General features: G+C 54.1%; 1 protein-coding gene across 2 annotated transcripts; it reads right to left on the bottom strand.

The window, feature by feature from the left end:
• Nucleotides 1-639: 639 nt before the first annotated feature.
• ACER1 (alkaline ceramidase 1) lies at nucleotides 640-13,505 on the bottom strand. Of its 2 annotated transcripts, none has more exons than XM_059870020.1 (7): nucleotides 13,151-13,505; nucleotides 11,173-11,275; nucleotides 4,456-4,570; nucleotides 3,918-4,056; nucleotides 2,800-2,937; nucleotides 1,926-2,063; nucleotides 640-1,254 (listed from the first exon to the last, which is right to left on the bottom strand). In XM_059870020.1, exons 2-7 carry the CDS (start codon nucleotides 11,263-11,265, stop codon nucleotides 1,086-1,088), a joined length of 792 nt encoding a protein of 263 aa, XP_059726003.1. In that variant the 5' UTR covers nucleotides 11,266-11,275; nucleotides 13,151-13,505; the 3' UTR covers nucleotides 640-1,085. The 2 variants fall into 2 exon arrangements, with proteins under 2 accessions (XP_059726003.1, XP_059726004.1); XM_059870021.1 differs by lacking the exon at nucleotides 13,151-13,505 and adding an exon at nucleotides 11,394-12,202.

The raw sequence follows: 13,505 nt of genomic DNA, 5'->3' as shown, positions 1-13,505 counted from the left end.
AACCTTGCCCTGAGCTCCATGCCAAGCCCTGGCCCAGCTCCAGCCCTTCCTGGCCTCCTGTCCCTGTCCCAGAGCTCAGCCCCTGCCCCTTTGCTTCCCCTGGGGAGGAGCTGCAGCCCCCAGGAGCCTCCCCTCAGTCTCCTGTGCTCCAGCTGAAGGAGCCAAGTGCCCTCAGCTGCTCCTCAGCCCCTTCCCCAGCTCCGTGTCCCTCCTTTGGGCACTCTCCACCAGCTTTGGATCCTTCTGATCTTGTGGTGCCCAAAGTGCCCCCAGCCCTGGAGGTGAGGCTGCCCCAGGGCAGAGCAGAGTAGGACAATCCCCTCCTTCAGCCAGCTTTGACCATCCTGGCTCCTTGCCTCATCCTGCCCCCAGACAGCCCTTCCAGAAAGCAGAGGAGTCTCCAAGTTACCTTTGTGGCCTTTGGAGACTCAGAGCTTGGGGGGAACATGGGGCACTGGCATTTGAGGAAGGGGAAGAGCCTGGGCCAGCAGAGCCTCTTTTGGGCTCTCACCCAGGATTTTTCTTTATGAACAGCTCTCCCTGGGTTAGAGAGAGCTTTGGCCACCCTGTCCATGGGAGTGACTGGCAGATAGGAGGATGTGGTGCATTCAGAGGGAAAAAAAAAGGCTTCAGTATAAGTCAGTGTCCACAGCTTTAATGCACAGCTGTCCTGAGTAAGACCACATATATCAATAAATAGAGTTAATGATAATAATTAGAGCAGCCCCAACAAACCCAGCTGTCACCAGTTTGGCTTCAGTGTTCTCCGCTGTGCCCTTGTCAGCAAGGGGTGCTGGTGCTTGACTAACACAGAGGACACAGAAGCAGAACCGTGTCCCTCCTCCCCTCATGGGGAACTGCTGGAGGGAATCTCCAGCTCCCTGAACACCAGTCTGGGCAGAGCCTTCCGAGGCACCTGTGGGCTCCCACCTTGCTTCATGCCCAGCATCACGAGGCCTCAGCTGCTCCCTGCCCCCTCCACTACCACGCTGCCCCTGCCTGAGGAACAGGAGGAACACAACTGAGATGTTCCTTGTGTGAGCATCACAAACCCCGTGCCCAGGGAGGCCTGAGGGCACCCAGCTCTAGCACTGCTTGTGGGGCTCCTCCAGGGTGACATAGGGCACCACAACAGGCCATGAGTCACTGGGCCAGTATTCCAGCTTTGGCTTGAACGAGGGCATCTCGTAGCTGACGTCAAAGTAGATGACCAGTGGGCAGCAGTACAGCAGGGACATGGCTATCAGCACGTGCCTGCAAGGAAACCAAAAATGTGTGTTGGACAGAGGGTCATGGCATGGTCACCCTGAGGCTGCAGCCCCCAAAGGTCCCAGGAGGGCTGCAGGGATTGTGTGTCCTGCAGGCTTTGTGCCTACAGGGAAATCCTGGCAGAGCTCTGTGAGCTGGGCTGGGGACAATTCCTGGTGCAGCGGGGCTGGGGTGACAAAGGGGACTCATTCCAACCATTCCCCATTTCCTGGCTGCATTGGCTGTCCCAGCCTTCCCAGTGCTTTGTGGGGATGGATCTGAGTGTGCAGCACTTGCAGCCCCACCTGGGCAGGCACTGAAATGTCAGGTCCAAACAAAGCCCTGCCTTTCAGTTTGGCTGCTAAAAGAATCCCGAAGATGTTGCACTTCACACAGCAGCCTGGGAGCAGCCACAGCCCTTTGAGAGCCCACCTGGAGGGACTTCTGGAACCATTTCACTTGCAAAACAGTGCTTGGCTGGTGTGGAGGAGGAGAGGGACATTAAACAGTAGTTAGGGTTGAATCCTTGGGCTGAGTGAGGAGAAACACCAATAGTGACAGGAAAGGGGGAGAGGGTGGGGAAATAATGCAGCTGAGTGTCTCATCTCAGCTGTGTTTCTCTGCTGTGGACCTTTCAGCCCAGGAAATGTTTGGGCTGGGGTTCCTGGAGCCCTTACCAGAAGCTGTGGAAGTAGGGGAAGTTGATGGCCTGCCAGAGCCAGCAGAGCCAGCGGTCACTGATCCAGCTGGTGATGGCCAGTGCCCACCACATCACCATGACCGCGGCCATCCGGTGAACCCGCTTGTCATTGCACCTGGAAGACACAGCAAGGGACAGCGAGCAGAGTAATCGTGTTGGGAAGAAAGGGAGTTATAAAGAGGGCTGGTTCCTGCCTGCACATGCAGCAGTGCAAACCCCAGCAAGCTCCTTCTGGAGAGTACTCCTCAGAATTCCACAGGAACTGGAGAAATGTAGCTCTGGGGAGAGGATTTCTGACTTTCTGGGTGTGAGGATGATGCTGGGAGATGCCAAAGCATTCCTCTTTTTCTCTCCAGACCCTGGTGGGTTCTCCCAGCCCCACGCTAGTACCCAAATACCCCACAAAGGGGAAGGAGCTGCAGAGATGGCAGCCAAGGGGGAGAATCATGGACTCATAGAACTGTGAAGGTTGGAAAAGACTTCTAAAATCATCATGGCCAGCTCTTAACCCAGCAGCACCAGCATGTTCAGCACAAAACCCTGTTCTCAAATGCCACATCCACAGGGTTTTTGAAGCCTTCTGGGGATGATGACTCCACCACTGTCCCATGAGTTTTTGAAATCTTCCAGGGATGATGACTCCACCACTGTCCCATGGGCTGTCCCTGTTCTGCACGGCCACCTGGGCCAGGTGCCCTTCTTATACCCCCTTGCCCACTGGGCCTCTGCCTGCTCCCTCCCAAGTACACGTGGCTGGTGAAGACTTGGGCTCAGTTCACTGTTGAGGACAGAGTCACTGCCCAACAGGAGCACAGCTGGAGCTGCAGGTAACCCCTGAGCCCCCTCCTTACTTCTTGAGCTCCTTCCAGGTCATGTACAGCAGGTGGAAGGCGATGCAGTTGAGAGCATAGGCATTGAGGGTGGGCTTGACAAAAGACATCAGGGTGCTGATCACGGTGGTGATACCAGTCAGCCAGAAGAAATGCCTCCTGAGGGGAATTGAGAGAGAGTGTCAGTGCCCCCAGGGCTCACAGGAGGGGAGGGTAAGGATGGGAAAGGTCCTGAGAGGGGCAAAGCTTCTCCAGCACCTCCCTGGCTGACCTCAGTGTCTGTGGGGTCCTGGCAGGAAGGCTGAGGTAACAGCCCCCAGTGGGTCTGTGACAGACCCGAGCACAGCCCAGAGGCAGCTCCTGCACTTTCCTGGGGTGCCAGGGATGAGACACAGGCAGGAAATTCTGCACAGGGATGGGCTGCCAGGCAGGACTGTGCTAACACCGGTTCGGGCTCCCTGAGCAACAATAGGGCTCAGAGGGGCCTTTCACATGCAAATCCCTTCCCAAGTCCCTTGCTCTCCCCCAGCTGTGTCTCCTCGATGAACTCCTGGTGACCTCCTGTTCGGCATGGGAAGAGCAGGCTCGGAGCAGGTCTTTGCAAGGAACCGGGCTGGCTCAGAGGGCTCCAGCCAGGAGGGGACATCCTCTGAGTAAAGCCCTGCTGGGTTCCCGTTTCTGCTGGTCCATGCTCTCCCAGTGGCCCCATCCTTTCTGCTGGGCTCCTCCAGCCCAGCCAGCCCTCCTTGAAATGAGGGGTGTAACCATCTTGTCCTATGGGAAACCCCCTCAGCCTTGAGGGAAAGCTCTCTGTGGATGATAGAGGATGCTGAAACAGATTGACAGCATGAGTAATTGAATGTTAATGTTCAGGAACGTTTCATTTCCTAATTAATTTTGAAATTCTCCATGCAAAGTTTTCTCTGCAGCGACACAAACACAAACAGCTCCAGCTGAGAGGAGGGTTTTGACTCTTCCTCTGTCAGCACCATAAGAAGGAAGGCCTGATCCTAAAGCCCTTCAGTGACCTCAGAGCTGACCCCTTGCAGGGGAACTGGGGGATCTGTGGGTCACTACACCTCAGTGTCAGTGTCCCATCCCTCCCCTCAGAGCCTGCACCATGTCCCTCTGGCTCATACCTGGTCTTGATGCACTTGGGGAAGTAAGCCTGTGGGTACCAGAAGGAATAAGCCACAGCCAGCGTCCAGAGGATGGAGAGCTCATCCAAGAGCTGTCCCACGTAGCTCAGGGTCATGTGGAAGTACATGGAGAAGACACCTGCAAGAAGCAAGGGCACCTTGAGATGACAAAGCTCCATCCTCCCACCAGCCCTGGGAGGTTCTTGGGGGCTGTTCCTGAAGATCCACCATTCCCCAAGATCCACCATTCCCCAAGATCCACCATTCCCCAAGATCCACCAATCCTGAAGAGCAGGGTGTGGATTTTGGTGTTCAAGGGGGGCTGGACTGAGTCAGTCCAGTCACACCACGGGGATTACAGGGCTGGAAGCTGCATATCCACAGCTGGCAGCAACCATGGGCTGCAGGCTTCAAACACACCTGGCTGCTTTGTTGCCCACCTGAGTTTTCCCTGTGCTTTGGCCACTGAGACCCTTCAAAGGTCTCATGTTGGGCAGTCTGGCAACCTGTCTGATTTTCCCACAATGCTGGCACCCACCTACGAGGAGGAGCAGTCCTGAGACAAAGTAGAGGGGCACAGCCTTCTTCTGGCAGTACTGCCTGTTCAGGTACAGCAGTGCAGGAGACAGCACAAAGAAGCTCACATTGCTGATCTGAAAAACAAGAGGCACACTCAGCTCCTGGGCAAGCCCCATCCCACCACGTGCCTCAGCATCTCCGTGTGTGAGGAGGATCCTGATCTCCAGCAGGAAGCAGGGGATGTTCTTGGCACAGGGAGAGGGCAGAGGTGTTTCTTCAGAAGCCAGGCTAGAACTGGAAGGGCAGCTCTTGCTGTGACACCCAGCAGTGGCTACATCTCTGCCCTCCCTCAGGGTCAGCAAGCCCAGGGGGAGCTGCAGTGTCCCATTTGGGTGATGCTGGTTTATCTTCAGCTGTCTGGTGTCTCCAACAACTCCTCTGTTTGCAGCCATCTCCCTCTCATGTCAACCCAGAGCCTCCAGGAGCTGCTTGAGTGGCTCCTGACCCTTCCAGCCAGCAGTGATTCCCCTGTGAGGGGTTGGAAGGGTGTGAGGAGCTTGGCCAGCACAGCAAGGCACGGTCAGCAAAACATCCTGACCTGGGAGTGGGTGTGGTGGGGAGCAGCAGGATGAGCAGGACATCAGTAGGAGGGAACAGGCAGGACTGAGGTGACATCCTGTGGCGTCAGGTGTGAAGCCACCTGGCCTGGGGACGAGAGGTGTTCTGGACACTGGTAATTACATGAGGTCATAATCCTCCTCTAAACACACCTGGCAAATGAACACAGAGGAATTATTCTGCTCTGGTTTCCAACTCTGCAAAATTCCTTCTTTGACCGACTTTGATTAGTCTGGGAAGGAGGGGATGGTGCTGGGGAGGAGAGGATGGTGCTGGGGAAGAGGGGATGGTTCTGGGGGGGAGGAGATGGTACTGAGGAAGAGGGAATGGTGCTGGGGAGGAGAGGATGGTGCTGAGGAGGAGGAGATGGTACTGAGGAAGAGGGGATGGTGCTGAGGAGGAGAGGATGGTGCTGAGGAGGAGGAGATGGTGCTGGGGAGGTGGGGATGGTGCTGGGGAGGAGAGGATGGTGCTGAGGAGGAGGAGATGGTGCTGGGGAGGTGGGGATGGTGCTGGGGAGGAGAGGATGGTGCTGAGGAGGAGGAGATGGTGCTGGGGAGGTGGGGATGGTGCTGGGGAGGAGAGGATGGTGCTGAGGAGGAGGAGATGGTACTGAGGAAGAGGGGATAGTGCTGGGGCTCAGCCTCTTGCTGGACTGGCTGAAGGTGCCAGTGCTTTGGAGAGAGGAGATGCTGATGGGCAAAATGTGGGAGCTGGGGAGGAGCAGCGAGTGCCCAAAGCCTGGAGCTGTCTGCTGGGCCAGGCCTACTCCACCCTGCAGCACAGAGAAGGAAAATCTGAACTAATTTAATTACCCTCTGTGGGTTCCTACCTTGCCTTTTTCACCTGACTTTGCAAGCTCAGGGAAGGGGCATCATTGGGAAGCACGGCCTCCCCAGTGAAAATGGTTCTTGCTTATGAAAGGTTGGGATTGTGGTGCTGCATTTACCTGCCAGACAGCTCTTTGGGGCTCTGGAGCCATCTGCTGAAGTGCCATTTGGCAAAGCACCAGGGTGACTTTTATCTCAGCCTGACAATCCTTTTCCTTTCATCTTCCGGCTCCATGCTGACCCAGACCCCACCTCTGGAATTTGGCATCCACACTTGGAGTCTCCCCCCCCCTCAGCAGCACCAGGTAAACTGCAAAATCGGTGCTGGGATCCCCTGGGATCCCAGTTTATGCTAACAGGGCTGCAAATCACTGGGATGTTGTCATTTCTCTGGAACACACCCTCTCCTATTCCAGAGGGGAACACAATTCATGCCTAATGTGAGGTCTCTATTCCCTTAAACACCGGAGATTCATCTTGATTTTCACTAAGGCTTCCATGAGACAAGTTGATGCTCCCATTAGCAGCAGTTCGGGCTGAATGGCTTTGTTTTCCATAGGTGCTTAGAGCCAAATCCAGGCCAATTCCCATTCCAGCCGTGAAAAGAGAAGTGCTGCTCCCACTTGCACCCTCGAGGTCAAATTGTTCAGAAACGACTGAGAAATCAAACCATGTGTTCAAGCAATAGCCACGCTTCAAACATTTCTTTTCCCTTGAAGTGATTAAGGAGGCTTTTGGAAGGCAAGCAGAGGGAAAACGCTCGGGGAAAAGGCAGGAGAGTGCAAGTGCCAGCACGCACTTCAGTGAGGAAACGCGGGAGAGGAGAGCCCTGCATCCCTGAGCACGGGGCATTGCAACAGCGCCATTAATTACATGATAGCTGTGTTATCACTTCATTAACTCGGGACGAGATGTGCAAGATCAGATAGCAGAGGGGAGGGATAACCAGGGGAACCGTGCCAATAGGGTCAGGGAGATAAACGGGATTCCTTGCAGAGCAGCCAAGCTGAGAGTTTAGGGGACAGCTCCCACCCCCGTGGGGGACACGAGGTTTTCATCACTCTGATTTGTAAATGCTGACTTTCTGTCTTCCCTCTAGGATGTGGCAAGCTCCATCTCAGATGTGGTTAGGATGGTTTTGCTCCCAGGACAGCCACTAGAAGATTTTCTGGAGTTTCTGCTCAGGCTGGGATCCCCCTAGCACAGCTTCTATTTCAACCTCTCTGGTCACACTGGCCAGGAGGCACCAGCTCCCTCTGCCCAGGATGTTGGAGGGGTTAAGGGAATGGTTTTGGAGCCAAGGTGTGGTAGGGCATGTGAGAGTCTCCTGTTTGAGCTCCCAGCCTGTCCCACTCCCCAATAAATGTGAGTTATTGCTCCAGGTGCCTCAGCTGAGCTTCTTTTCCTAGGAGAGAAGTGAGGCTGGGATCAGCAACACAGCTCAAATCCTGATGCATGAATAGAATCATTGGGAAGAGCCCAACTTCTGCAACTCCAGCCTGAGACAGAGGGACAGAGCCTCCACCTGTGACAGGTGAGATCAACCTCTGATATGGATTGAAGCAGGAGCTGCTGGTTTAAGCACAGCAGCAGTGCAATGGCAGCAGAGGCTGCTCCTCACTCACAGGATTCACAGGATTCACAGGATTCACAGAATGAATGCTCCAGCCAGGCACTTTCTGCAAGATTCCTGGAAGATTCCTGGCAGGGAAAGACTCGTGGCAGGGAGCTCATTCTCACTCACAGTGAAGCAGCTTTAGCTGACAGAGGAGCCCACAGGGCCAGAGACAGAAGTGAACGCCTCTGAGGCTCTCCAGAGCTGTGCAGCAAGCTCCTAAAGCCAGGCCTGTGTTGTAGGGGACAAGGCTGCAGGTGCTGACATCACAATGCCTCTGCTTTGGGCTAGAAAGCAACAGTTTGGGGAGTGCTTGCAGCACCCTGAGCACAACTTTCTGGGCAGGCAGGAGATCCATGGGATTAATGAGAATGTGAGAGGGCCGGGACACCCCACACAGCCCTGCCACTGCCACTGAACCCTTGATTTCACCACTCCATGGAGCTTCCAGGTGTGAGCAGCATCAGAGCTGCTGCAGACAAACTGCAGAGGATGTGGGTGTCATTACCAGCATCTTGGATCAGTCATTTCAGCAAAGAAACGAGGGTAGAAAGACAAATCCCTGACTGATGACCCTCCTGGAGCACAATTCTGCTCTCCCCTGAGCAGCCAGAAGACAATAAATTTCTGGGTCACTGAGTCACTATAAATAGAGCTTTGTTGCTGAACTGCACCCAGCCATGAGCCACCATGTATTATTAGGTACTTAAAGGTACTGTTTACATTCTTTTCTCATACCCCTGGTGCTTATTTCCAATAAAAAGCATCCAAGCCAAGCAGGCCTGAGAGAGTGTGGCTGGCACAGAGCAATCCCCAGCAGCACATTTGCTGCTGCTGGCACAGAACAGCTCTTCTCCAGCCCCAGGCAGGGCTGGGAGGAAGACATTGAAGAGGATGCTCTGTGAGGAAACCCTGATGATTTAGTGATCCAGGAGGCTTGGGCAGGAACTGGCTGTGTTCCCAGCTAGCCTAAAACTCCAGAAAATTGACACTGAGGTAAATATTGGTATAATTAATTCAGGGCAGTAAGGCTTGCTGCAGAGAGGCAGCAACCTGAATGTAGGGAACAAATGAATGGGGAGAAGAAGAGAAGATGCAGGCTGTTAAGATCACACCTGGGATAGTGCCCTGAGCCCCAGCTGGATCTGCAGGATGCAGCCAGCAGGGATAGCTACAGATCTCAGCCTGCTCAGATTTCTGTAATCCCCCCTTTAGGGCACATCACAAGGAGCCTGATCCTGGGGGAGGTCCCAGAGCAAGAATGGGGGTCCCTGTGCTGCTGCAGGGGTGAGAGCCAGGCAGTGCCAGCCAAGGATGGGATGTAGGCAGTGCCAGAGAGGCTATGCTGGCTGAGGAGGGACCCAGGCAGAGCCAGCTTGGTTGAAGGAGGGACCTAGGCAGTGCCAGCCAAGGATGAGACCCAGGCAGTACCAGCCAGGCTGAAGGAGGGACCCAGGCAGTGCCAGCCAGGCTGTGCTGCTGAGGAAGGGGTGATGCCCATGTCAGTGGTGTTCCTGCCCACTTTTGGTGACAAGGTCTGGCCCTGAGCATGGCACAGCATTTGGGCTGTTGTCAGATGCTCAGATAATGGCAGATTTTAGGAGGGTTTGCTCCTCTGCCACCCCTTGTGGACAGGGGGTTACCTAAGGCAGGCAGCTGACATGGCAGGGTTATGTTCCTGCTGCTCAGAAATCATCCTAAGACAGAATTGTTTCCCTCTCTTCCTGCACTGGCACTCTGCTGATCTCCTGAGCCTGGCAAAAAGGACATCAGTGCAGAGACCATAAAAAGCTCTTTTTCTGCTGAGGAAGAGGTGCCCAGTGTCATACAGAGGAGAACAAGGGCAAGTCCAACTGCTGGGAAAAAATCCTGCAGGGTTTGCTTGTCCATATCCCTCTGTCCCTCAGTATTACACTCCTTTTAATCTGCATTGAGACATGCATTGGAGAGGTTTTCCTCACTGTGCCTGAGTCCCACACAGTGAGAATTCATCCCAACAAGCCCAGTGGTGTGGAATAGAAACCTGGGAGGTGGCTGTGGCTAGCAGGGGCCTGCCTCCAGGACGGGGCACCTGGTTTAGATTTTCAGGAGTAGCCACAGAATTTAGAAACCTGTGCCACAAAATGACCCAGGCAGCTGAGAGTTAATGTTTTATGGGAATTACAGGGCCTACAAGAATTAGTCATGCATCTGGCCACACCAGCTGGTATCCAACAGAGGAGTCAGACACTGAAGTGCTTTTGAAGAGCTCCTGAGATAGTTGTTGGTGTGATAAGGACTCTGACTTTGTAAGGACTTTGTAAGCCTGGTGTCAATGGTATCTCAGCTCCACAGATATGTTTAAAAAATGCTGCCATATGTATAAAACTGGGACATGAGGCAAATCTACCTCCTGGAAGGAAGGAATTCAGACCAAAACCAAAACCTTCACTTTCAGGCTTCGTGCACTTGGTGGAAATCAGCCCCTCTCCAGTGTTAGCAGTGACTCTCTCAAACCCAGAGGCTTTGGGCACTTCCAGCTGCATTTAGAATGGTTTGGGTTGGGAGGGACCTTAAAGATCATCTCCTTCCACCCCTTGCCATGTGCAGGGATATGTTCCACTCACACAGGTTGCTCCAAGCCCTGAAATCTGAGATGCTGATGTGAGTATTGAGTGATTTCTGCATCTCCTTGCTTGCTATGCCCTGCTCTGCACCTCTGAGGCCATGCAGCAGCAGCACTAAACAGCAAACAGCTCAAAACACCCAGCTGGGTGCCCAGGGAAGCAGGGTTTGGTCTGGACTGGCAGATCTTTCTTTGCTGAGTGCCTCAAAGAGCAGTGAGTACACAGAGCCCCCTCCTCTGAGACCCTGGCCAGGCAATTGGAGCCTGCAGGTCTCGGGCTGGGGAATTATCGTTATTACAGGTAATTTATTAAAAACAGGAAATGCTTTTAAAAAAGAGGAAGAGCCATTTCCATGAGAACAAGATCTTCTAGTGTTAGACAGCAATTGCCAAAAGTTGTAAACAAGGCCTGTGGAAGGCTGTAAATCCACATGCCTCACACCCCTGGGAGCCTTTAATTGCTCTGAGGGAGCAGGACATGCTCAGAGAGGCTGCTTATCTCCCAGCCCTCTGCAGGCAGATATGGATGCTCCAGCCAAGGCACTGGCACTGGATGCAGCCTGGGTGATAAAGGATCACAGGAGGTAAAACTGGCTCATGCTCCAGCTTCCCTCTGCGCTGAGTTCCGTGTTCCCAACCTGCCTGACACGGTTCATGGAAGTGCTGCCTCTCATTTTGCCACTCCTGTACATTTAGCTGGAATATATGAGCCCTGTGTGGGACTTACCCTGGCTGGCAGCAGAGCTGCAGGACTGGTATAACAGGATCTCACAGATCTGGGCTGTGAAGGAGCTCTGCCAGAGTTTTCTCACTGGGAATCAACCCCAAACACACAACACAGAAGTGCCCCTGACCCCTGCACGTTTTGGGGAGCAACATTGCAAGCAACGAAAAGTCCCCTGATTTACCTGAAGCTCAGAAAACACTCCCCATACCAGCACCCTCCAGCATTAGGGAGTTCAAAGGAGTGAGGAGGAGGAAAGAAAACAGGGATGTCCCATCCTGTCTGGATCCCAAAGGCAGCTCCTGGGTGCCTGGAGCCGGCCCCAGCCTCCCTGAGCCACTCACGGTGTTGTAGTACTCGGCAATCACCGCCGAGCGCGCGAAGTTGCTCTCACACCAATCCACCTCGGCACTCTGGTAGGAAAATATGCTCGGCATCCTCAGCACCCTGGGGAAAAGGAGAGGAGCAGGTCAGTGGTGGGTACAGGGGAGGAGAGGGCTGCACACCCAAAGGGGACCCCGCTCCTCGCATGTGTGGCAGCAGCCAGCCCAGCACAGCGCCTTACCCAGCTACCAAGGGCTCATCCTCTTCCCAACACACATCCTACTGCTCAATTGTTCCTCTCTGCCCTCGATGCAGGAGTTGCAAATTGCCTCAGAAAATGCTCTTGGACTCTGAGGATGGTCACCAATCCATGGCATTAACATCTCTTGTCAGGTGCCGTTGCTGCCACAGGACTCTTCCCCATTTCAGCCCAGTCCTGGTCACCTCATCTTCTCCCTTCTCCTCACTTTCTTTATGACTCAGACCTTCCTGCCAGGAAGACTTCCCTGTGCTCTGTGAGTTACCTCTGGGGAGTGGACAGCCCTGCAGAGGTTGGTGCTCATTGGCTCTGTTCTCCACCGTCGTTCCTCAGCATCTTCCCAAGGGCTGGAACTCGGCTCATGGGAGCTCGGGCCTGGAGGACCAGCACAGACCCTGGGCATTGCTGGAGTCCTGGGGCACTGGGAGCACTGGGAGGTGCCTCTTTCCTCTGAATTGGGTTTCACTTGGGGTGCACTCCCAGGCAATCTCCACCCTGGTTTACCAGTGAAAGGGATCAGAGTTTGACACCTCCAGTGGGTTCTCCTCTGCCAGACCCAGCCTCTGGTAGCACTGCAGCTACAAATGGGACTCCAAACAAAAAAAGGTCTAACCTTCTGCCTGTTTTTTTCCCCCATGTTAAAGACTTTCCTGTCCTCATTGTTTCTCAGCACTTTCATTAATTTGAAAAAGCAGTTCTGATCTTATTTTGATCAGAAGTTTCCTATTTGCTATATTTTTTTTCAGATCCTTGAGGCTTTAAAGCTGTTATTGAAGACAGGAGCCAACCTTAGAGGCATCTGGAAGCACCACCAAACCCATGGTAGTTGGATTTTTGGTACAAAACAAAGACAGGAATTCCCTGGAGCTGAGCAGTTCCGTCCCTGGATGTGGTGTGGGACTAACCCAGCCAGCTGTGCTGCTCCAGCCCTGCAGAGTGAGCAGGTTTGGGGTGACACCAGGCAGGTGACACTGCCTCAGTGGCATCTCTGAGCTCCTGAGACACTGGTGGCAAACAGCTTTTCTTTGAAAACCTTTCAGCTCTAATGCAGGGAAGGGAAGTTTGTCTCAGACCCACTCATCAGTTGCTGATGTCCTTGAGGAGAAACTCCCTGTTTGCAGCGGGGTGAGCTGAGCCACTGCCGTGTCCAGCAGTCCCCTGGGTGTGCAGCAGGGTGAGGCTCCCACAGCTGCCTCAGCCTCCCTTCCCAAGCAGTTCAAAGGGAGAAAACACAGGAGTGGAACACAAACGAGCTCTTCTGCAGCTCCTGCTCCGACCAGACAGACCGACTCGAGGGTGAGCTCCACTGCTAACGATGGCCTCTCCTTAATCCAGGCTGGCAGCTTCCCAGAGCAGCTGAGATCACAGCAGCTGAGATCACAGCCACAGGAGGCAAATAGGTGGCAGGCAGAAGGGTTTGAGGGCTGACTCTTCATGCTCCTGGGTTTCCATGTGCTCCTTCAGAGCACAGGGACTCTCTCCTCATCCCTCATTGCTTCTACAGCGTTGCAAGGTGAAGAAACAATCAGAGCCAGGATGGCAAATCCCAGCTCATGGCTAAAGAGATGTCAGTGGAGAGATGGTGAAGGGATGGACAGGCAGAAGAAGGAGATGGAGAAGAAGAAGAAGAAGAAGAAGAATTAGAAGAAGAGCAAAAACAAGAACAAGAAGCAGAAAAATGGAAGCAGTGATGGAGAGCCCAGCACTGGCTGCTGGTGTCTCCTCCCAGCCTGGCTTACCTGTGATCCCTGGATGGACCAGCACTGCTTCCACACGCTCTGGGAGCTCCAAGGTTTCCAGCAAAGCTGGAGCAGCAACCTGCCCTGCCGCTCTAGCTCCGAAGAAATGCCCACAGTGTGAGCTCACTGCCAGCAGCCTCCAGAGAATCCCCTCTCTCTGTCCCTAGGGAAAGAGCTGGGATGGGACAGGAGTCATGTGCACCCTCCAGGCAAAGCTGGGTCCCCACAGGAAACATATTGGCTGGAGGGGTTTATATCCGTGCCCCCAGATGGGCAGGGGCAAGGAGGCAGGGCAGGGCAGCGTGAGCTGGAAGGGTTGGAAGAGCGGGGTGGAAATGCAGCCTGAAATCATCGG

This window comes from Haemorhous mexicanus, chromosome 29 (genome assembly GCF_027477595.1).
Source record: "Haemorhous mexicanus isolate bHaeMex1 chromosome 29, bHaeMex1.pri, whole genome shotgun sequence".
In the NCBI taxonomy this organism is placed as follows: Eukaryota; Metazoa; Chordata; class Aves; order Passeriformes; family Fringillidae; genus Haemorhous; species Haemorhous mexicanus.
Note: the sequence above shows the minus strand (reverse complement) of the source record. Positions and strands in the feature narration are given on the sequence as shown.

Excerpts from the sequence above, each read along its gene's own strand:
- ACER1 (XM_059870020.1), bottom strand. The coding sequence starts at position 11,265 with ATGCCGAGCATATTTTCCTACCAGAGTGCCGAGGTGGATTGGTGTGAG. Across the intron at positions 4,571-11,172 it reads TTGCCGAGTACTACAACACC|ATCAGCAATGTGAGCTTCTT; the intron begins GTGAGTGGCTCA and ends CTTGTTTTTCAG. Across the intron at positions 4,057-4,455 it reads AGGACTGCTCCTCCTCGTAG|GTGTCTTCTCCATGTACTTC; the intron begins GTGGGTGCCAGC and ends TGCTTCTTGCAG.